At 36.2% G+C, this 23374-nt stretch overlaps 2 protein-coding genes across 3 annotated transcripts; both read right to left on the bottom strand.

Moving 5' to 3' along the window:
- Positions 1-949: 949 nt before the first annotated feature.
- Positions 950-8510, bottom strand: sycp1 (synaptonemal complex protein 1; the record flags this gene model as incomplete). The annotated part of the gene is made up of 27 exons (XM_079242039.1): positions 950-1090; positions 1219-1284; positions 1402-1509; positions 1591-1662; positions 2573-2665; positions 2743-2853; positions 2924-3040; positions 3432-3494; positions 3637-3718; positions 3831-3901; positions 4066-4183; positions 4276-4379; positions 4470-4574; positions 4683-4799; positions 5170-5231; positions 5300-5367; positions 5445-5610; positions 6035-6143; positions 6297-6370; positions 6456-6522; positions 6661-6719; positions 6821-6894; positions 7003-7070; positions 7178-7342; positions 7436-7479; positions 7574-7649; positions 8382-8510. 27 exons carry the CDS (start codon positions 8508-8510, stop codon positions 950-952), a joined length of 2529 nt encoding a protein of 842 aa, XP_079098165.1.
- Positions 8511-9400: 890 nt separating this feature from the next.
- On the bottom strand, positions 9401-20336 carry slc16a1a (solute carrier family 16 member 1a). Of its 2 annotated transcripts, none has more exons than XM_079242244.1 (6): positions 20060-20336; positions 19018-19067; positions 15400-15636; positions 11431-11574; positions 10547-11320; positions 9401-10430 (listed from the first exon to the last, which is right to left on the bottom strand). In XM_079242244.1, the coding sequence occupies exons 3-6, from the start codon at positions 15614-15616 to the stop codon at positions 10195-10197; spliced, it is 1371 nt and encodes a 456-aa protein (XP_079098370.1). In that variant the 5' UTR covers positions 15617-15636; positions 19018-19067; positions 20060-20336; the 3' UTR covers positions 9401-10194. The 2 variants fall into 2 exon arrangements, with proteins under 2 accessions (XP_079098370.1, XP_079098369.1); XM_079242243.1 differs by having other exon boundaries at positions 19018-19070.
- Positions 20337-23374: the final 3038 nt, after the last annotated feature.

The following is a 23374-nucleotide window of genomic DNA, read 5'->3' on the forward strand; positions in this document are numbered from 1 at the left end:
GCATTGCTCATTGTGATGTTTCACAAGCGGAAGCATAAAATCCAGTTCTTGCACCAACCTCTCAACGACAGAGATGACACAGGTAAGGTGTTACCTTCCATGATGTAATGTATGAAAACCATTTATTAACCTTCAGCAGATAAAAATACCAGTTACCTTTCCAACAGGTGGATTTGTGGCAGACGAGGACACACTTGTTATTTCTGGAGGACTTTATGATGGCCATCCCATCTACGATAATGTACCACCAGTTCCTGCTGACCAGTCTCAATTTCATCTTGAATTCCTTCATTAATAAGACATTTCTGTTCCTTCAGCACATTACCAGTGTGCAGAAAAAAACTAACTTTCCTTATCTACCAATTACTGTCATTTCAAGACTGAAAATTCAGCTTTCTGTAGAGTAAATGTGTCACATGGTAGGAAGAGGGAGACTAGAATGGCATTAACTTCAAGCTAGAAAAATGCTGTTGATTTTAAATAAGCCTTTATTTTGACAATTGTAAACCAGAGAATACATTAATATAGTCAGAGAGAACTACATGTTGAACAGTATGAACCTCTGGACAATAAATTCAATTTAATGTGAACAACTGTAAAGATTGTTTTAAATAGAACTGCACTACAACAAACTGATATTTTTGCAAACTTTTCAGGGGTAGAAGGGTAGAATTATATTCACCTTAAGTTTCCCTCAAAAGGGAAAAACAAACTTTCTAAAACACATTGAACTTGAAGTCTGAAATTCTCCCACTGCTGAAAAACTGCTAACCTGACTCATCTGAATAAATCTTATAAAAATTTAAGTTTTAAATGAGTAAAGTTTTCTTCTCCTCCTTAGCAAGTTAAATTTTATCCCACCACCTCTAACAATGTACTTTAATCAATAAACACACCTACACCTTGCAAATGTTGATATGACTGCTCACCTAACCCGCAACAGCAGTAATTATGCAAAGATCTTCTCATTGGTCTTTTTCTTTTTCTTGTCGCAACCAGTAACAGCTGTCCAACCAGCATCTCTCATTCTTTTAATTGCAGCCAGCTTCAATGCGTTTCCAGGGGATTTAAGACCGACAGGGCTCTGGAGCTGCAAAAACCAAACCAAAACAAACAAAAGCAAAACAACAACAAACCAATAAACCAAATTTACCAAACTATGTACCATATGTGAAAACACATTTTTCATGCTGTAATGAACCACTGTGGTTATGCTACCTTTCTGAAGATGTTGAGTTTGCACTGTGGAGCAGTAACACTTGGTGCTGGACAATTTGCCAAAGTCTGTCAAAACAAGAAACACATGCTAAATAATTTGGGATTTTTTTAAAATTGTAAAACAAATTTCACAAAGCCACAGAGACTTCTCAGAAATGTTTGTCAAGAAACACATGAACTCACCAAGAGGTCAAAATGATCAGAGCTGTCAGACTTGGGGTCAAGCTCCATGGTGGTTTTTCTCAAACTTGATGTCTTTCCATCAGTGGGGGGTGTCCTAATTCTGTAGGACTGTACAGAAACTCAGAGTAAATATCAACATGTGCATTTGTTCATTCATTGTGCAAATACAACAAAGATATGGCATATTACCTTAATCTTTGATGCTCCACTGAGCCTGCTAGAACTTCCTCCTGGGGTTTTCATGTCTTCATTGAGAATGTGCTGTAAAGCAAAGTCAATGTTAGAATCATTAAAAACAGTAGAGAAAACAGGCAAACTGAGTAATAACTAGTGCTATAATGACATATAATCATCTTTTTAGACAGTTAATATGTACTTTACTGATTCATCAACAGCTGTCTACCTTCATTTTTTGTGATATTCCCAGTTGTGGTGTAATTACTTCGATGGCAGATTCCTAAACAACAGACAAATACATAATTAGAATAAATAGTGACTGGCTTACACAGCATGTGTTCACTTTTGTCACACTACTACTGTAGGAAGGAATTGTTTTGTGGTTTTTATACAAAACACATCTACACACATTTTACGTCTACTTACAGCTTTCTTTAGAAACTCAGCATTCTTATCTTTGCAGAAAGAGGGAGTTTTCCTGGACATTGAATGGTCAAACACACTAGTCTTTGAAGAATTCTCCTCTGGACTATCAGGAACTCGCCCTTGTTTGTATTTCTGGGAAGCTGACTGGAGTGTTTCAAATGGTTCTTTGTTCAGTATAAATGATTAAAGATCAGACTATATATGCAGAGATTTGCTGACTTTACCTGCTTGCTCCTTGCTTGCGATGCCTGGGTACTTTTTACTGTACACACTTCTTTTGTCATATTAGTTAGCTTGTCCTGTAGGTCTTCCTAAAATAATGAGTTTCACAATTAAGAGTCAACATGAATCTGTTCCATAGAAATGGAAAAAAAAAAAAAAACTTTTCAAAAACACACCGTCTCCTCTGCTCTTGCCTTTAATTGTATTTTTAGCTCGTTATTTTCCATGTTCTGTTTTAACAGCGCCACCTCCTGCAGAAATTAATTTAATGGGCAAATGTTAGCATATGACTTGCTTACTCTTTATTTATTCTTTAAGGATTTTTTTTCTATTATTTTTGGCATACCAGTGATTTTGCATGGGCAACTGCCTCCACCTCTTTCTTCTTACTTTCCTCTAGTTGAGCATCTTTCTCCTCAACCATTTTCTCATACTGACTCTAGAAATTTCAAATTAAATTTCTTTTTATGCAACAATTTAATTTTAATCTGCAAGATCTACTTTGCCTGAACTTACCTTATGTTTTTCCATCAGTGCAACCATATCTGCTATCTTATGTTGACACTTACGCTCTGCATCTTCCTTATTCTTTATGGCCTCAGCTGCTGTTAATCTGAGCTTTTGTGCCTGCATCACAAAATGTTTTTTATTTATTTATTCGTTCAGCAAGGAAATTAGAAAAACCAATCAGACTAACCTCATTCTCAAGCTCTGCTGCAAAGGCTGACTTTGACTCTAAATCTTTAAGCGTTTTCTGATGATCTATATCTTTAATTACTTTAAGGTTCTGTGTCTCTTCTTGAAGATTTTCAATCTAAACACAAAAGCAGCACATATATTATAAAGGTTAACAATTCTAAGTACATCTGTTTGACATTAACATTGTAAATTGTAGAATTTATGAAAAGTACATCCACATACCATCATCTCAAGTTCACTGGATTTTGCAGTCTCCTTTTCTATTTGTTTTTTAAGCAGTTTATTCTGAAAAAAAAAAGAAAAAGGAAATTAAACAAAGATGCTTCTTCACATGGATATTGTGTGGTCTTATGGAAATTACAAACCTCTCTCTTGTACTCTTCCTGGATTTTATATTTAATTTCAATTTTTTTTTTAAGATTGCATAGCTAAAAAAAACAAACACTTCTTGTTAGTTCCACAGACTAGTAACAATGAAATGAAGTACTTTTGGGTTTTTCAGTTACCTTTGCTTCAACAGCTTTGATGTGCTTCTCTTTTCCTGTTATTTCCTCCTGCAAATGCTCACACTGTTGAAAAACATACAAAAAAAGAAATCTTAATATTTTCTCACGATACATCTTTGTATTTCCCTTTGGGGATTAATAAAGTATTTTTCATTTCATTTATAAAGCCATTGTTGCTGACTGCCTCTTTACAGAGCATACTTACGTGTTCTTCGATTTTCTTCTGTAGTGTTACAGTCTCTTGACATTTCCCCTGGATACTAGTCTTCATTGTGTTTAATTCATATCTATTTAATAAAAAATTTAAAAAAAAATTGTAATGTAAAACCAACGCTGTCAGAGCAACCTGACAGCTTAACATATATATATATATATAATAGATGAACAGTGCAACCTCACCGTAAACACTGATTTTCTCCCTCCAGTCTTTGAATTTCTCTTTTGAGTTTTTTTGTCTTCTCTTCACTTGCCTAATTAAAAACAGAAACAATAAACACATTTATTGATAATATCATAAAAAAAGTAATAATAAACAAAGCTGTACTGCAGATTGGGTTCCCAACAGTAGCTGCCAACTCATTTTCTTGAAAATTTGGTACATGTGCAAACGATTACATTTGACAACAATTCAGACCTTCCTGTCTGCCTCAGAAGCTTTCACGTTGGACAATCCATTTTCTAACTCCTGTTCAATGGTAATCTTCTCAGACTGCAGCTTGTTGAAGTTTGAGAAGAGTTCCTCATACTTCACTCTTAAAGACGCCATAAAAACATAGTTAAGATGCCAGCAGCAGAATACAATATGGCACAACAGATGTAAATATGACGGCAAAGGTGAACTCACTCGCATTGTGTGATGTCTTTCTTTAGGTGTTCCAGGTGAAAGTTGTAATCTTTATTTTTCTTTATTTCAGCAGACAGCTGCCCCTCCAGCTCCAGAATTTTGATCTAAATGTGAAACATTTAATGAGGCTGAAGCAAATATTACACTGAAAAGCAATCAAAAGTAGGGTGGGAATTTTAAAGTAAGTTAAAAACCTCGGTGAAAGTAAACCTTTCCTTTAGCTCTTCTTTAGCTTTTTCGGCATCTTCACAGGTCTGTTTCAGCTTCTCTTTTTCAGCCCAGGCCAACTGTGCTTCCCCCTGTGGCAGTAAATTTAATGAAAATGTGTCAAACATATTTTGTTTATTTATTCTATTTAACAGATGTTATTTTCACCTCTGACATGGAGATTTCAATGTTTTTATCACCTGAATTAATTGGATTTCTTCACTTTTTCTTGAAATCTCTGCAACAAGTTCCTCCACTCTGGCCTCAAAGACATCGGTTTGACTCTTCAAGTACTCAATGGATTTAGATTCTGAGGCCTAAGAAATAGACAAAAAACCAGTCAGTATTTAGGCAGCTGTCATCTTCTGAAGTTTTGGTGGTTGCAGTACTTTATGAGAAAGGAAGAAAAAGACTTTTAATTTTTCCAAAGCTATTACAATTTTACAAATACGGTAAAGGTAAATATAACCTAAATAAAAAAAAAAAAAACAATTACCTTAAAAAAATAAAATATACATATATATATATATATATATATATATATATATATATATATATATATATATATATATATATATATATATATATAATAATAATAATATATGTGTGTGTATGTATGTATGTATGTATGTGTGTGTGTGTGTGTGTGTGTGTGTGTTTGTGAGTATGTGTATGAAAGGAACTTACCAGCTTGTCCTCAAGGATTTTAATAAGGTCATCCTTCTTTGCAGCTTCTTCGATGGTCTCTCCTGTTGACCAAAATATTTCTTGGTTTAGAAAACCACTGAATAAAAACATATCACTCAGTGAAGCTTACCTAAAAGAGCATTTCCCTGTTCAAGTTCATCGTTGCTTGCACTGAGTTTTTCTTCAAGATCTTTGGCCCTTAAGAAGAGGAAAAAAAATTTATTACAATGACACAAGGGCACATCTGTTTTGGAAAATGATTGAATTTTAAGTACCTCTGCGTCTCGAGGTTAAGTGAACTCTTCAGCTCTTCCATGGCTGTTTCAATCTTCTCCAGCTTTTCTGCTTGTTGGTTTTTAACTCTACTGAGCTCCTGCATGCTGATGTCTTTGCTTAGAATGATGTGCTCATATTCTTTTTTACTTTGCTCCAAGGCTGCAGCTATTGATATTTTATGTAAAACACACAATATAAAAGAAATTTCACTATGAATTATAAGAATCTCTACTGCACTACTCAGCAGTATTGGGATGTTGAAGAAAGGATTACTTTTCAGCTCTTGATGTCTGGAGAAGTTCAAACTGTTTATCTATCAAGTCAGCATATATACCATGTTATCCTCAAAATCACAAGTACAGTAACATGGATGCTGAGCTAGTGTGTTTGTGTTGTTTGACCTAGATTGATTATCTCCCTACACTCCCTATTTTTTGTTATGCTTATGAAAACATTTTTGAATGACATTTGCTAAATAAACTAAAAAAAATGGTTCACAAAGTGTCATGAATTATTATCAATATACCAAAATAGTCTGACTAAAGCAGTAAACAAGCAAATGTCTCCTTAAATGTGGTCATGAACTTACTTGTTGACTCCTGAAGTTGTTTGCAGTACTCCTGGCAATTGTCAAGTTCACACTGGACATGTTGTATCTCATTTTCCTTATCTGTAACTTTAGTCTGAAGCATCACAATCTGTGAACACAACACCAATCATTCCGCTGTTGACATCTTTTAAGTTACAAATTCATAAAAGAGCTGATATGACCACATCAGTCAATCACTTTTCATAGGACTGGCAGCTCAGAAGTGCTTTACATTGTTAAAAAAAAAACCCACAGGCCTAACCTCTTCATCTTTCATCATGCTTTCTTGGTTATATTTCTCCTTTAGTTCTTCAAACTGCAGCAGCCCTTCTTTGACTGCAAAGAGATCATTTCTCCTGGATGTTAACTCTTCCTTTGCAAACTACCCCACATTCAAAAAATGTTTTAAAAATTCTGATACCTCTCTGCATCTCTTGTTGGTCTGCTTCTACTTGCAAACGGAGGTTTTCAAATGCTGCAATTAGTTTCTACAAAGAAAAGTAACATGAAAATAATAAATCAATACATGAAAAAATAATAAATAATTTATAAATATTTGAAAGAAAAAATTTCTTTCAGAAAAATGTATGACGATACAATATACTTTACATGTAGTGTAGCGTTACCTTAATGCTACCACTATTTTCCATAAAGACTTGATGTGTTTCTTCTCTTTCAGATTCAACTACAAAAAAAGATTTAAATATATTCAGTAATGCACCAGTAGTTTCTACACCCATAAGACATATTTCCATATAATGGGAGAGTGAAATCCTGTCTACTTACATAAATGCATTTTTTCAGCTGACCACTGAAAAGTTTCTTTCAGTATATTACACAAATTCCTTGTTGCATTGTTCCTGGTTTTAAAATATAGAATTTTGCAACATTAACTGTTTATTATTAAAACTATTGTATGAATTTGATTTGTCACATATGTCTCTTCATTAGACAAAACAAAAACATACTTGTTCCTTAAATCCTCATTTTCGCTGATCTGTTCCTCAAGCTTTATGCTGAGACTTTCGTTTGCAAACTGTAAATGCAAAACATGTTTGAAAAAATATCAATTTGTATAGAGTGTGTGGTAATGAATGAAAGAATGAGAAGGCAAAAAAGACAAACTGTCTCAGAGATACACACTTGCAATTCCTGAATGGCTTTGCGTTGAGTTTCAATTGTCCTTTTGTTGTCTTGGAGTTTTCTTTCCTTCTGAACTGTGTCAGAGTCCACTTTGACTTTCCAATACTTTATTTTTTCAACTTCATCAAACAGCTTGGAGTAAAGCTCCCCAGCATTGCAATTATTCTGGGGAAAATGGTAGGAATTTTATAGTCTTAATATCAACAATTTGGCACTTGCCATTTTTGTGCAATAAAAAAAAAAAAAAAAAAAAGATACCTTGTCGTTTTCGAGTGGTGACACAACTTTCACCTTGGAAAAGTCTTCAGAGAAAATAAATAAAAATAATATTAATACAACTGACTTATCTTTACTTTCTCTTTCTTTATGTTGCCAATTTTATCAAGCAAAATCTACCTTGTCTGGCAGCTTTGGATGGTACAACCACGTTGGTATTGAGGACAGGCATGTTCAGCTCTTTTTCATTGTAACCCTAGCGGAAAAGAGGATTAAAGCATATTTCATAAAATAGGTCTCAAATAATAATTTGAACATAAACTTTTAAACATAGCTTTTTATGCTATATCTGCCTCTGTTATATTGTACTTTTTGTCAGTTATAATGCGGAGGACAATTCAAGACTATTAATAGTGCAAGAAGTACCCTAAGTAAATTACCAAGAAAAAGGAGTAAAACCTCAGTTTATAATTACTTTGTAAGTAGTGTCAGTTCTTAAATATTAAATAGTACTGCCAATGAGTACAAAAATGTCTATGGCTGTAACACCTTCTCATCACCTCTAATCGTAAAACTATCAGAATTTATTCCAGAATCCACGTTTTTGTATCATCTGTTGCACTTTAGGGTTATTAGTCTCGATGCATTAATATGCAAGTTGGCTAAGAAAAGTTCACTATATTTAAAATAATACATTGCTACATAGCTTAGTTCATTACATAATCATGTCACACAATCTGTGTCACAAAGAACTACTTTGCTTTAAATAGCTGGTAAATACAGGTATGAGGAAGATGTAGTAATGTCCAAAACAAGAATTTTAAAAGTGTTACTACTAAGGGGCAGTTAATGAGTATATTTAACATAATTGAATATTAACTTTAGTGGAATACCAGTGCTGACCAAGCACTGGTAAGTGCTATGCCAGGACTTTGCAACTGACTTAACTGCAAAGGTCAAGAAATAATTGACTTATTTAACAATTTACCTGCTGGAATGTATTCAGGAAATCACCACTGTTGTCAGCTTGTTCCTGAGGTCGAACTGCATTTATCTGTCCGTTATGTACTCGGGAAGGTATCAGCAGTTTAAAGTTAAAACCCTGGCATTTCTCCATCCTAAAATGAACATAAATACACGTAATATGATAGCTGTTTCTGTACTACATATTGTTTGAAGCTCTCTCAACTTTTAATCCAGGGCCACAGTCGACGCGAAATGCAGGATGACGTCTGTTCAATAGACTACCTAACGGAAAACAAACGTCTTTTTTTGTTAGATTAGCCAACTGACATCAAAATTAGCTTACATGTAAAGCGGTTTTTCCTCACACGAAATTACGAACCTAACAGTTATATTCAACTATCGGTTTTGGGTGAATTCGCTTTTAAATTACAATAACTAACAACCAGGAAATTACTGTACACATGTTAATCTACCGGAATAACATTTTGAATTAGCTTTACCTGGTCAAACTTTCGACATCCTTTTTGCTGTGGTTTTTATTCACCTTGCGCGTGCAATAATTAAAGTCTCCAGAAGGCGTTAATTCAACGCTTGTTGTGTTGAAGTTTCCGTCTTCTGAACATCTATCTCTCTCTCTCTCTCTCTCTCTCTCTCTCTCTCTCTCTCTCTATCTATACATACATACATACATACATACATATATATATATATATATATATATGATATATATATATATATATATATATATATATATATATATATATATATATATATATATATATATATATATATATATATATATATATGATATATATATAGATGATATAAAGATATAATATATTTACAGCTTGGATGGATTTAGATTTGACACTGGATAATTAAAACCAAAACAATAAAATAAACCATTGCTTTTCAATTTTAGAAGACCAGTTATGCAAATGTATAACTTACAAAAAAGGTTGATCAAGATCTCTGTCCCTACAGATTTCTATCGATATCTGAAATGTATTAAGGACAAAAAACAATGGTCATTTGTTAAATTTAAATTTATTTGTCACTCAAGCATGAGTGCAATATATACAGAAGTCAAAATAAGTTGCAGTCAGTGGCATGTTTCCAGTCATGTTAACACACAAAGCTTTATAGATTGACTTCAGAATTATGCATAACTGACATGGATTAAAATGAACCAGAAAAACATGTTAAAAAAAACATTAGAATTAAAGTGATAATATTAAATTAATAAAGCAATGGTGACATGGAGAATGTTTGCATTTTACTTGTTTTGTTTTGCACATAAAGTTGTATGGTCCCTGTGACAAGTAAACAGTGGCATAAACTGTAATCATAGACTTTATCTAAAGGAAAGAAACAACAAAAGAGACCTTTGAAATATAAAGCTTTGCTCAGCACTTAAGTAAATGGTACATAGCTGACAGTTAAGATACTACATTACATATAAACTTCACAAAGGTTAATAAAGTTTTAAGAAATATAACCTCATTGAAATGAAATAGTATCTAATCTTCTAACATAAAACATCAATTTGAATATTATTTACAAGTCTTTATGCAGATATAAGAGATATTTTATGCAGATTTTTCTCTTTCTTTTAGTGAAAGCTTAAAGGAATATGATAGGTAGATGTCAATGTTTAACACTACATTGCAAATAAGTTCATGATATCATTGACCGCCTCCACAAACGGCATATCATGAAACAGCAGAGGAACGGTGATGGAACTAATTATGCAGAGGAATCCATTTTTTCATGAATATACACACCACTGAAAATGTAAAAACTGTATAAAATATATGTTGACATTTTACAGTGCACTAGACAGAGTCTTCAGTATTTTTAGCCTCAGCCACCTCTTTGGCAGCATTGTCCCTGTTGGACTTTTGTTCTCTAACTCCCACCCTTGCCCTCCTCTCCTCCTCCTTTTTCTCCTTGTCTAACAGTCGATAGTTGAGTCCCATTCCTGCAAACAAGAAGACACTGGAGACAAGGAGTATGATCCCACAGCCCTGGTAGGTGTACTTGTAATCATTGTAGATGTCTTTAAACTTTCCTGTGAAGAGAAAAAGAGCCACTCATCACCATTGCTTTGTAATTCTCCACAATACAGCTTTAGTAAATTACAAATGAATGAATGAATTTGGCTCTTATGGTGGCTTGTGTACTCACCAAGCAGTGGGGGCCCCAACAATACAGGGCCACACTCCACAATAGTGACCAGCCCAACAGCACTTGAGAAGCGCTGAGCTCCCACAAGATCCATCAAGGTCTCAAACAGGACAGAGCTCAGCCAACCAAAAGCAAACCCAAAGAAGATGGCATAAATAACGAAACCTGTGTAGTCAACTGATATTGGAGCAAGAACATGACACAGACCATTGTAAAGTACAGAAGCAGCAAAGAAGTACTGTATTCTCGGTCTGACCCACTTAGTATTTGCCACAATGCCCATTGAGGGCCGTGCAACCATGTCAACAAAAGCCAGCACAGACAGTAAAAAAGCTGCCTTCTCTTTAGGAATTTCTTTACTCTTAGCATAATTAGAGAGGAACACTAAAGGTGCAAAGAGACCAAAAAACATCACAACATTGCCCACAATGTAGAGCAAAAATCCCCGGTGCTTAAACAAAGTGAGATCAATGAAGCTGTTAATTTTCTGCAGAGCAGTCCTTCGCTCGGTGGTCTTCTCTGCAGGTTTGGGTTTCGGTCCTATCGGTCTCATGAGGGAACCAGCAACACAGCAGTTAAGGAGCAGGCCACCCAGGATCAGAAAGCTTCCTCTCCAGCCAAACTGATCAAAGAACCAAGTGTTAAGTGGAGCCAAGGTAGAAAGGAAGACAGGGCTCCCAGCCATGGCTAGACCATTAGCAATAGGTCGCCTTTTGTAGAAGTACTTTCCAATCATTGTAAGGGCAGGGTTAAGATTAAAGGCCAATCCCAGACCTGAAAGAATTGATTAAAAATGTATCAGTGCATATGAAAAAAAAGGTCTAACCTTAAAACAGTGTATTAAGATACAAACTTAGAAATACAGAAAGCTGAAATGGCCATACCGCCTAGCACACCGATGCAGAAGTACAATCCTTCAACAGAATTGCAGAAAGAGGCAGCCACTAGGCCCATTCCAGAGAGGCATCCTCCTGCCATCATAACAGGACGACTCCCATATTTGTTTACCAGGATGCTGCTTATAGGACCTGAAGCATAAAAAACACAGTGCACAAATAATCACAGCCATATACAAACATGGATCCTGAAAAAAATTATGTCACATGCGCAGTTCTAGATTTAACCACCAGGGGGCACAGTGACTACATCTTAGAAAACTCAAGCGACTTCTGCAATCATTTGTGTCAATGCTGCACTGCAGTAGACGTCTTCTCATGCCATTAATAATATGATCTGTCAGAAAATAACAAAACACAGCAATGAAATAATCATTTATTTGATTCTGTGATTCATGAATATTGACAGAAATAATTTGTTTGGAAAACGTTTTTAAATGGACTCCAAATACAATTCAATTATTCTTGGAAGTGTCTCAGTGCAAGTGCTAGTATTATGTTTGGGTGGGAGGAATTTGGCACCATTTGTGCATGAGGACTATGATAACAGACATTTTTTTCTCTTCTTGTTTGGGCAGTTTTGGCACCAGAGGAAAAAAAAAAAGTCTGAATTTGGCACATTAAATCAACTTAATACAATGGATGCATACTGAATTTAACATCAGTTCAAGAAAATTACGATGACTTGCAGACAAATTGCTAAAATGCACATTGGGTTCAGGTCGCAAAACACCATCTTCATCTAGAACTTACAACAAACAGCCTAAATGAGGATGAGAATTCACATGGAAGATACTTTTGCCTTCCTGCCAAATCCCTGCAGTCCCCAATGAACCTAAATGGAAACTGACAGATTTTGTTTAGAGGTTGTCCAGACTCATTTGCCAGCACGGTGCAAGACAAAGGGTTTTTAAATTGTAATGCAGGCAGTCTCCACACGAACAATGAGTTCTTTCCTCCTACTTTGCTGGGAGAGTTGCTTAGGATATAAAGGTTGGAGACATACCAATGTAGAATATTATGAATGTAATGAATCAAAAATTGACGGCGTATAGGAGTACGCGACAGTAGGCTGTTAATGAACTTCTGCTGATGTGCTCAGCATGGTTAACATACAGATGAGAACTGCCATCTACTCAGAGCAGTAACATTTTATTATTGTATTTACATTTACAGCGCTATGCGAAACTTGTCTTCATCTGTTTATGTTTGTATCTAAATGTCTGAATTAATTAACAATGCCATACCTGAACATGTGCAGGTGGGGAAACAGATTTGAAAAAAATCAAGTGCCATTATGTGCTGCTCGAACAGATGCTGCATGCATTAGTATGGATTTTATGAGTCTGTGTAATGTCACTGAAACGGTAGATCAGTGTTTTTACAAAAGATATTGGCTATGGTGTTCACCTGGGTCAAGATCTGGTGACTTTGAAGGGTGTAGCATGCAGTCGTCATTATTTTTATATGCATCAAACAAATCAGTGATCCTTCTCAACCAGAGGATGGGGTCATTGTCATTCTGTAGAAGACAACTCCCATCAGGATAGAGATATTTCATCAGTGGATAAAGATGATCTCTCAGAGCAACTGTGTATTGATTTGCAGTGACCCTTCCCTCTAAGGGGGGGCAAGTGGACCTGGAGCATACCAGGGAATGAAAGGTTAATGTTGTTCCTGTTGTCACCTGCCTGTGTATCGCGACCACTGAGGGTTATAACCTATTAGAAGAGCAAATCTCACTTTAAAGAACACACGGCAGGATCCATTATCTGTTTTTACAGGTGAAGGGTATGAAATAACGCATCGTAAAGTGAAAAGGCAAATGAAATCGTCTTACAGCTTTGACTCAACGAGCAGTTTCTGCTGACAGTGCATCATTCTGCAGTTGACTGTTAGGGGAGTGGGTTACTCAACAATAAGCAACATTTACTCTTTTAAGGGAAACATAATACTACTGTTGTACAGTAATGAGGCTTGGATGAGGTGTTTAGGTGCATTTGGGATGTAATGCTGCTGAAAATAAATAAAAATAAATAAAACACGTAATGAGCAAGTCGATATGTTTTCCACTACAAGAATCCCTGAGTCCCTCACAACTCATCCACTTGACAAAAAAAATACAACATTTTAAGTTTTTGCGATGGAAAAACATTCCTATGATATTGTACGGACTGTGACTTCATAACTCATTCGCCATTTTGTTGGGATTGCCGAGTATGCTGATATAAGCTCCACCCACTCTAAACTTATTCTCTACATTCTGCTGCAACTCTGCACTCCACACTATTGTAGCTCTTGTTGGCAAGAACACGGAGCAATAAAATAATCATCAGGGCTGCTCTCACTTACAGAGTTCCAGATGTCATCAACTTTCTTTCAGGAAGACAGCCAGACAGTAACCTGTGAGCTGCCCCTAAGTCACAACCTCCCACCTCCTGGCCTGCTCCTCTGTAGTTTTTTGAGCCATGTACCGTACACAGTGTGTCTTCATGGAGAAAAAGCTGAGGCATTGAGGAAATACTGGGTTTTTTGTGGTTAGTAGCTACCTAAACTGCATAAGACTTTGCACAGTAGCATGAGTTATAAACAGGAAAGTACAAAAAGGAAACATGCCCTCCCAGATAAATGAGTGGAACAGTCTTCATGATAAAATTAGTACTGCCTTGGATAGAATTCAAAAGTAGGGACAGAGCTTCTCTCCTTGGGGTATACATTGCCCTGCACCACATTTTCCCAGTCAGCCAGACACTGGAGCTTTAGCAATGCTAACAATTCAAAAGTAAAAGCTGTTGGCTTCTGTGTGGAAAAACGTATTATCCTGGCTCTCATTGGGTAGCAGCTCTTCTTATTTTATTACTATTTGCCACCACATTATATATAGGTATGTACTGTATATAGTGGATTGTTTCCTATGATTCAGCTGTACAAGGACAGTAAAGTCTCAGTGACCAAAGCAGTGAACCAAATCTGGCAAGGGCCCTTTGCCATGTTTCATTAAGAAAAAACATATGAAAAGAAATATACTCATCATGTCTGCTCATATCTGCAATGTTTATCAGACAGATGATTGTAATATCAGGTTTATAGCTGGTTTAGTGGTCAGATCCAGATGTTTATGGTCAAATTTGTGAAAGAGCTTAAAGACAGCTGAACCATGTCTTCTGTCGTATCTCTCATGGGACACTAAATGCCTCGAATGAACTGAATCCACTTCGCAGAGGGGTACTTTAAAGTGACTTTCTTCTTTCTATAAATAACTTTCCACATCAAATTTTCCTGACATTTTAAATTTTTATTGTTTTCTACAAATTACAGAAAATAAACTCTTTTTTTTAAATTAACAGGGAGTTTTCTTGTTTTGTTATCTGAGCAGACATTCATAGGCGGAAAATAGGGGCTTCTTTGTACTCCCTCTGTTTGTGCTCATGAATAGAAATGTATCACCACCTGACCGAACTGAAATGTATGACATCACCTAGCGTCTCATTCATCTCATCAGTGCAGGAACACAACCAAATCCCCTCTGTGATCTTCTGCTTTCAATGCATGAGGGAAAACAATCCATGGGTATACAAAGTTAAAACCCATTCACATGCTCCTGAGACAGATAACGTTGCAACAACACTCTCATAGAGGAGCTACAGCTTTGTTTTTATCTCAGTATGAAATGTTTATTAGTTTTCTCTCTGCACTCTGAGTGTGAGAATCTGTGACCTCTTTGTGGATAAAATGAGAGTGAAAGGCCTCCCTGTAAGACCGTATATATCAGCAAAAAAAAAAAAAAAAAAAAAAAAAAAAAAGGATTGACTTTCAACAGAACACTGCAGGAATAAATCTTTCACAGTCATGGTAAGAGCCAGAAATTGATTCAATCTATAAATCTTCCTGATGTGCTAAATGTCAAGTGTTACAAAACCTAAGTGTGTGGCCGCTTGTGTTTTGGTTGCAGCTCACCTCCGCCGTACATGACTGCTAACATGATGGAGGAGATCCAGGACACCTGGCTGCTTGTCACATTGAAGATCGCTTCAATTTCTTTAAAGAAGACAGTGATAGACTTGGGGAACGCATAGGAGAAGCCAATAGAGATGAAGGCTCCAACCACAACCATCCATCCCCATCCACCTTCAGGTGGTGTATAGCCTTGAGGACCACCAATGGCGGGCGGCATTTTGCCTCAATTATAAGACTCTGTTCAGGAGAGAAGAAAGCATCAATAAAGTATTGTGATTAACATTTGTCAGTTCTCTGAACATTTGTTCACAATTTTGTTTATTAATTAAACAAAAAGAAGAAGTGAAAAAAATGTTGGAAACTGTTCTTTAACTCAGGATTCACTTTTAAAAAAGTACATTGTTGACTTGACTGATAAAATTATTGCTCCAATTAATTGATCACTATGTAAAACTTATTTTTTTCTTATACATATTGTTATGTCAGCTTTCATTTGTCTGGTAATTTGGAGCAGAGCATGACGGTCCACCCTGATCTTTATGACATTAAACACTACATGATCATTTTCTAACAAAGTTGCAGAGATTCAACATCCTTTTAAGGAACCAAAAGGGGTGTTATTGGTTGGTGTAATGCTTTGCAGTGCACTTTGGCATGTGTGTGGCCCTTTTGGTCTCATTACTGTATTATTTATTGTCTAAACTGAACTGCAGACTGGCTAATACTTTAATTAAAATTCACTGATGAATAAGAAAAAAAAACACCATTGACATACTCTTAACAATAAGGTGTTATTGACTAATACACTGGTTGATAAATTAATTCATATTATGAAAAAGGACTATGCACAATGAAATCACTACTGGTTATATGGCTGATCAATTATGGTGGAGTCCAATGCAAAGCAAAAACACGGCAGCTGAAACGAATAATCACAAAGGAGACCAATTAAAAATTAAATAGAGATAAAGTAAACTAGTCTCAAAGTCATGTCAACTGGGAAATTGGTTAATTTCTTTTTCTTCACATTTGCACAGTTTAAAAAACAGGTCAACATTTGAAATAAAAAATAAGATATGAATGTCTCTGATAGTGTTCTTGTGTTCTTGCTCACCAACAAACTGCCTTGAAAACATCCTTTTGACTTGGGTCCACCTTGATGATGTAACAGATATTCATTTATTATCTTTAATTGTTTCCAATTCATAGTGTGGCTTTTTATATTTATTTTAACAAAGATTGGCAATATTTTAAGAGCAGCGTGATGTATAGTTTGATTATTCTTTGAACTTTGAATCGTGCTTTTTTGTTTACCTTCTTTGTGTTTTCATTTTGCTGCTCCAAGATAATTTCTGTGAATCCTTCTTTTTGTTTCCCTTATGAAACCATTTCTGTAACTTTAAAATGTTTTCTTTTTGTGCAGTTGAGAAATGAGAGAAGGTTTTGTTTCACCCAGTATTTTATAGGCCCATAACTTTTCAATGGAACAAGACAAAACAATCAAATACTGTGGAAGTTGCTGAAGTTTAACCTGCCAAAACAGTTATTCACTTTAAACAATGAGAAATGATCTATGGAGCACAGAGGTGTTAGCCTTTAAGCTTTTTATTCAATATTTTAGGAACTTTTTTTTCTTTTAAGCTTTTTTTCACATCTGACCAAGGTAAATATAAAAATAACTTCCATTTCTCTAGCACAAGTATAGTTTCAGTTATGAAAAGTCTCATTATTGGTCAAGCAGAATTACATCTAGGGAATTTTGGGGTAGCTCGGGTGGAGACGGTCTTCAGTGACCAGAAGGGGTGCAATTTGAATCCCAGTTCCCTGCCTGAGCCATATCCTTGGGCCAGACACCTCACCCTTCTTTTCTCCAGTGTCCACATTGCTGGTGTATGAATATGTATAAATGGTGGTGGTCTAAGAGGTCGTTGGTGTGGATTAGTTGCCATGTTTCCATCAGTCTGCTGCAGGGTAGCTGTGACCACACATCTAGTTTACCTGATGTTGAAGTTGAATGAGTGCATGAATAATGGATGCATTGTAACATGCCTTGAAAAATGCTATATAAATCTAATCCATTATCATAATAAACTTCAAGCTCAGAGACACCGTTTCTACTCTTGCATGTTTCGAAGTGCCCTCCACTTTTATTCCCTGAGTTTTCAGCCACAGCTCTCCCACACTTTCACTTTAGAAGTGATGAATAAGGGTTCATCTCCAGAGCCAAACAACTTACTGTATTGTTTACACAAGGGAGACTATCCAGAGAAAACATCGATCAGACCATGAACACAGGCTGAATTCATACTACTCAGTAGCTCATGGCTATGCTTGAGAGTGGGTGATAATATAGTGTTTTTCCAGCCATGCAGGACTTGATTTCGTTGATCAATTGGTTTAGTGCTCTCAAAACTTATTGGATAAGCCAGTTGCGTGCAGCAAGTAGTGAATATTTAATGTATGAAAGAACTTTTGTTATTGAGCTGGGATTTTAGCTGCGTCTATGCAGCTGTAAATGTGCCTGGATTATTCTACAGATCCAGTGGTTGGTGGAAAAGAAATAAGAACTCAGAGAATCTCTTATTTATTCATTATAGGCCACTTCGAATAATTTATTAACAATGTTGGTGAAGCTAATGAAATTTGCATATATATTACATATAAAGATAGGATCTATTAACTTGAAGCAGTTTTCTGCATGCAGTACCACAGGCAGAGATACTTCCAACATTAATGGATGCATGTCTTCTTCTTTTTTAAAACTATCTATAGAAATATAAAAATGGGTTGTGCTTTTGCATAGAGCTGCATGTTAACTCTTTGATTGCTTGCTATACCCCTTTATATGTCTTGATGTAGACTAAACATATCATAACAAGTCCAGGTTTTGATGTAGTAACTAAGTCTTATAATGTTTTAGAAAAATATCCACATTTAAAATATATCATTTCTATACTTAAGTTGTTTTAAACTCCTTTTAAAAGTTCTCTTCATTTTTAATAATTGTACTGTGCTCAGTTTTGAAGTGATGCTCAGCTGTCCTCTGTTCTGACTATACCATTATTAAAGGCTACATATTTCATTGCAAAGTTAGTGCAATAAGCAAAGCAGCAAAGAAAAAAACCAAAAAAAAGGGACCGGACCCTGGTTTGTTTCCCAAAGTTTCACATTGCTGCTTCAAGCACAAAATACCAAAAATGATTCTAATTTGGAGGTGCACATAACTTCTGATGCATGCACCAGATTTCCAAAAAGAGAATGTACTGACTGATTCCTTAACCCCAGAAAAACCTGACCATGTTATCTGAAAAACCCCTAAAATGACTTACCTAAAGTTAATGAGGAATTGCTTCAGAGTAATGATGTTTACACATGTTTTAGATGTCTAGGGATATTCTTTGACCTTATTCTATGTATTTACAATGTCAGAAGTGTTGTTTCTGTTACTGTGCCTGAGTATACTGAAATAAACAGAGAATTTTAAGAGGGAGAAAAAAAACCACCTAAAAATCACTGGGTATTTTTTTCAAAAGCTAATTTTAATCTCAAAATTGCTTAACATTTACTGTGAAGTTCCAGTGTGTGTGGTTTAGTCTAATATTTATAAACTGTACTCACCTTTAATAAATACAAAACGTGGTCTTTATCGATCCAGCACCTCTGTAACCCTTCTTCAGAAATGGCACAATGAAACGACAGACAGACAAGAATATCTTCAGTGTGTGAAGAAGACAATACAAATAGTCAGTGGCCTCAAAAATAAGACATCATGCAGAGGTAATGTCCTCTACTGGCCACAAAGAGAGTATTGCTTCTGCCTTTAAACAGTGAAGAATTCCTTATGTAACATATGATATATGGGGGAACACATTTTGACGGACAGAAATTTTCTGATAAGACTGCACAACTGCAGAAATAATGAATAAAACACTAAGTTTGAAGCTGAGGATTGATTGCTTGGCCCTAAAACAGAGAGTAAAATATCAAGGAATTCGGTCCAAATTGCAGCGCTGATTCATTTAAGCCAGGTAGAAGAATAAAATAAGAAGACAAATGTTCAGAAGCATGAAACCTGTCAGACTGTATAGGTCTAAATAAAGCAGTAAAAGTGAGCAGCCTGAAAGTGGCACAACACACATACCAACACAAAGTAGGGTTAGCTTAGCAAAGGACATGAGCTGGGCTATAAACAGGATTTACTGTCTGTACATTCAAAGCCACAGCTCCTCTTTGGTGTTACAGAATGGATATTTTTATTCTAGCTTTTTATGAAAAACATATCTAAATTAAGATTTCAAAAATTGCAATAAAAAATTGCACAACTGCAACTTGAGAATTGTTGACAAACAAAATTTTATTTCTGGAAAAATAAATTTTCTTTTTGCAAAATTCAATTTCAATTTCGTCCTCACTGCTGCAATGCTGTGGGCCTCTTCTGGCCTTGGCTTTCTGATTCTGCACAATAAATTCAATCAATTTGATTAAATTTAGATGTGAAGGGATGTCTTAAATATTTGCTCAGAGAAATCTCACATTCAGATGATATTCTCAACACTGACAAAGCAAAACTGTATTTGTGAAAACCCACCACTCTCCAAAGAAAGTATTTTTAAAGCGACGTCTGTTTAATGTTAAATGTGCACATTGTCAAGTATCTTACCTTGGCAGGAGCTCTTGAGCGAGATGAGCTCTGCAGTTTAACTCGAAGGCACGTTAATGCAGAGCAGACATTACTGAGTGGCTTTGAAAATGGATACAATTAAAAAAAAATCACTGCATATGTTTGACAGATACTCCAGAGGGGATCTGTCTGTGTCTATCCACTATGACAGTCCGAGTGTTGCTGGTGGCACCTCAGCTTGTCACTGTTTCCACTGACTAAAGTAAATTTAAAAGAAGTTGAGTTCATACAGTGACCTGATCAAACAGCTGGACGATCTGGGTCACTGTGGGGCTAAATAGTGGAGTCAGTGCAGGTCTTATTGGCCATGGGAGATTTTAGTGCCATGCCCCTTACAAAGCTTTCTCCACCCCTCTGTCATGTGCTGAGCTCAAACACAAGGTCTGACTAATTTGCTGCAATATAATACATGTGGTCTGAGAGGATATAGGAAAAAGTCTGCATCCCAGAAGATAAAATGCTTTCTGAGATACTGATTTCCTATTTTGTGCTAATTTATCAGTGATTTTCAATTGAGTATTTGAATTTCTTACTAAAAAGAATTATTTTCTCTAAAACAACAGACATTGTTAACCTCAAGCACCTGAAGAAAGACTTTTGAACACTCCAGGCGTCAGTGCTGGTTGAGCCTTCCTCCCAAACTCCCTGTGGAGCCGTTAATGGTCCCATATCGTAGCTTGGGAAAGGAAAAGCTTGAGTACGTGGGTATTTTCTGAAAGCATGTAATCACAAAGTACCATCATTTTTGACACCCCTGAACTCATATTTCCTCTTTTGGTGTTTTATGTGGTTCTTTTCATTTTGTTTCCATCTGTCTTTAAAGCAGGCTGCTATAGAGGAACACTTGCTTTAAGCTGATAGATGGATTCATATTTGTACTCACACAAAGATGTACAAAAAGTAGTTATGTATAAATGTAACTATATAACATCTTTAAAAAATATATATTATTATTTTAAATTGGAGCGACTTTCAGTATTAATTGGGTTTCATCGATATGTTTTCATGATAACACATGTTGTTCCGTGACTTTCATTGAGGCCAGGACATTGTTTTACTTTTTATCTAACTAGGCTTTTCTGTTCTGTGCACTGAAAATAGCACTTTTTTATTTTTGTTATTTTTTTTGGGAAGGGTCAGGATTCCCAAACTGTAAACTGTAAATTCCCTTAACATTTTCTCAGCATGCCTCCACTACTGTCTATTTTGCTTAGTTGATTAATGGACATTTGTGGAATGAGACCATTTTGGAATGAATTTGAGATTTAAAGCCACCAACTTTGCAAAACCATTACAGTGCTTTGGTAAATGACCAATTATTTGCAGACCTTAAAACATGGAAGGCTTTAAACCTAGGCCTATTTTGTGCCAATTTTCACAATGAGTTCAAACAAAAATGGTATGCATGGTGGACACTGAACTTTTATTAAAGTCTGCATGTTAAATAAAAACATTGCCTTGTTCTAAACATGCTGAGATTTAATCTTCTCCCTGCATACACAGTCACCTATTTCTATTCTCAGTCCAAAAGTACTCCAGTGCTCCACTCAGGCTGAATCATATCACCACGGCATACTTTTCTCTTGTTTCTCTCAATGTACCCTTTAGGCGATAATCAGTGCCGTCTCTATCTACGTCTCCTTAGGCAGTCCCTCTGAAGAAATAATAGTGTTTTCTGACATGCAGCTGCTTGGTGAAGATACAGAATCTGCCTGCTTTATCAGCATAATCACTCTCAGGGAGCCAACTCTCAACTGACTCGGGGACAATGACATCACCCTCTCTCCCGGTCTTTCAGCACATCCCAGGATATCTGGTTGTCTGTGTCTACGTGTCAGACCTGTCGCTGCCTTGGGAGCTGATTGTTCTAATCCTATTGTATATGCAGTCAAGGACCAGAAAGCTTTCTGAAAGTGCAGTAGGAGATGGTTAATCAGGCACTAATCGGGGTCCAGGTTGTACTGATTGCTTACAGCAGCCAATGGGGGGGCGGGGGAAAAGAACAATGAAGGGCAGTCCAGCATCATAAAAATGCATCTTAGAACTGGCAGCAACAATAACATTTCCATCTGTTTATCTAGTTGATACAGGACTCTGATATGTAATGTGACAGAAATAGCTGTGTACACAGGGATAGAGAAAACAAGGAAGAGGAATTTGACATATATGTACATATCTGTTCACACCCAGCCAATTGATTTTTCATGTGTGAGTTAGATGTTTAATAATCTGGCACAGAAAGTAACAGAAGGGTGGGGTTGGGGTTAGATACAGTTTAATGGCAAGCATATAATTTTAGACAGACAATGATGGCACTGAATGATGGCCTACTTTCATTCAAAAGAGCTAATTTATTATGTGATTTTAATGTTACAGCATAACACTTCCCCTCTGCTTGTCAGGAAATGCACCGAGGTCCAGAGCCAAAGCTTTAGGAACCACTGCTGTAAAGAGCTTATTCATTGTCAGGGGGATTAAAATTGATTATCTCAGCCATGTGAAACCCAGCTCCTGTGCAGCATAATAAGCTTCAGTAGCAGCACTATATGTTTTCAATCAAATGAGGGCAATCTCACTCAGTATACACCAGATTTCTTTGTTCATTACCAGGACTGCCTTTTCAAGAAGCTGTTTTCAAACGAATGCAGCATTTTGCTTTAATGCACATCACTGCCTTGTGGAGAATTTATCACATAACTAAGATGTTACAACATGGATATGTTACATATTAAGAAAATCATATTTGATACGAGGTTGTTTATTTCCAAAACCAGCCCTGCAAACAGGAACCAAGTAAACACATGTAGCAGCTTCAGGTTCAGCTGGACTGAATGTAATTTACTGTGGTCCACAGAATTGACACTTTCAGGTCAAAAAGTCAGTAGCAATTACCTTTATGCTAGCAAAAGAAACTGGAGCAGATCTTGGCTCGGTGAACTGAGAGCGAGCAGCATTTTCATACGGGTCGAGGGAAGGCCATAATGTCAGAAAAAGCCAATTAGTTCACACATACAAGTTGCAGTAACAGGAAAGCTTGCACCTGATACAATGTATAAAAGCCTGAGTGCACCTACCATCCCGCACAACTCCCCTCCCACCCCACCCATATGCAGGTTCTGTATTTCTCCTTTCCTTCCAGGATGGAAAAGGTCTTTTTGGTAGACAGTTTTTGATGGAATGAAGCCAAGCTTCAGAGTCACTTAAACACTGATCTTGAAAGTGACTGAAGGTCTGTCCAACCCAGCTTCTGACAGCGATGTATCATTTGCTCTGGAAAGCAGTACAGGAAACATT

This window comes from Telmatherina bonti, assembly GCF_933228915.1.
Source record: "Telmatherina bonti genome assembly, chromosome: 6".
Taxonomy (NCBI): Eukaryota; Metazoa; Chordata; class Actinopteri; order Atheriniformes; family Telmatherinidae; genus Telmatherina; species Telmatherina bonti.

Coding starts and splice junctions, on each gene's coding strand:
- slc16a1a (XM_079242244.1), bottom strand. CDS start 15,616: ATGCCGCCCGCCATTGGTGGTCCTCAAGGCTATACACCACCTGAAGGT. Junction 11,575..15,399: donor AGCAGTCATGTACGGCGGAG/GTGAGCTGCAAC, acceptor TTTATGCTTCAG/GTCCTATAAGCAGCATCCTG. Junction 11,321..11,430: donor CTGCATCGGTGTGCTAGGCG/GTATGGCCATTT, acceptor CAATTCTTTCAG/GTCTGGGATTGGCCTTTAAT.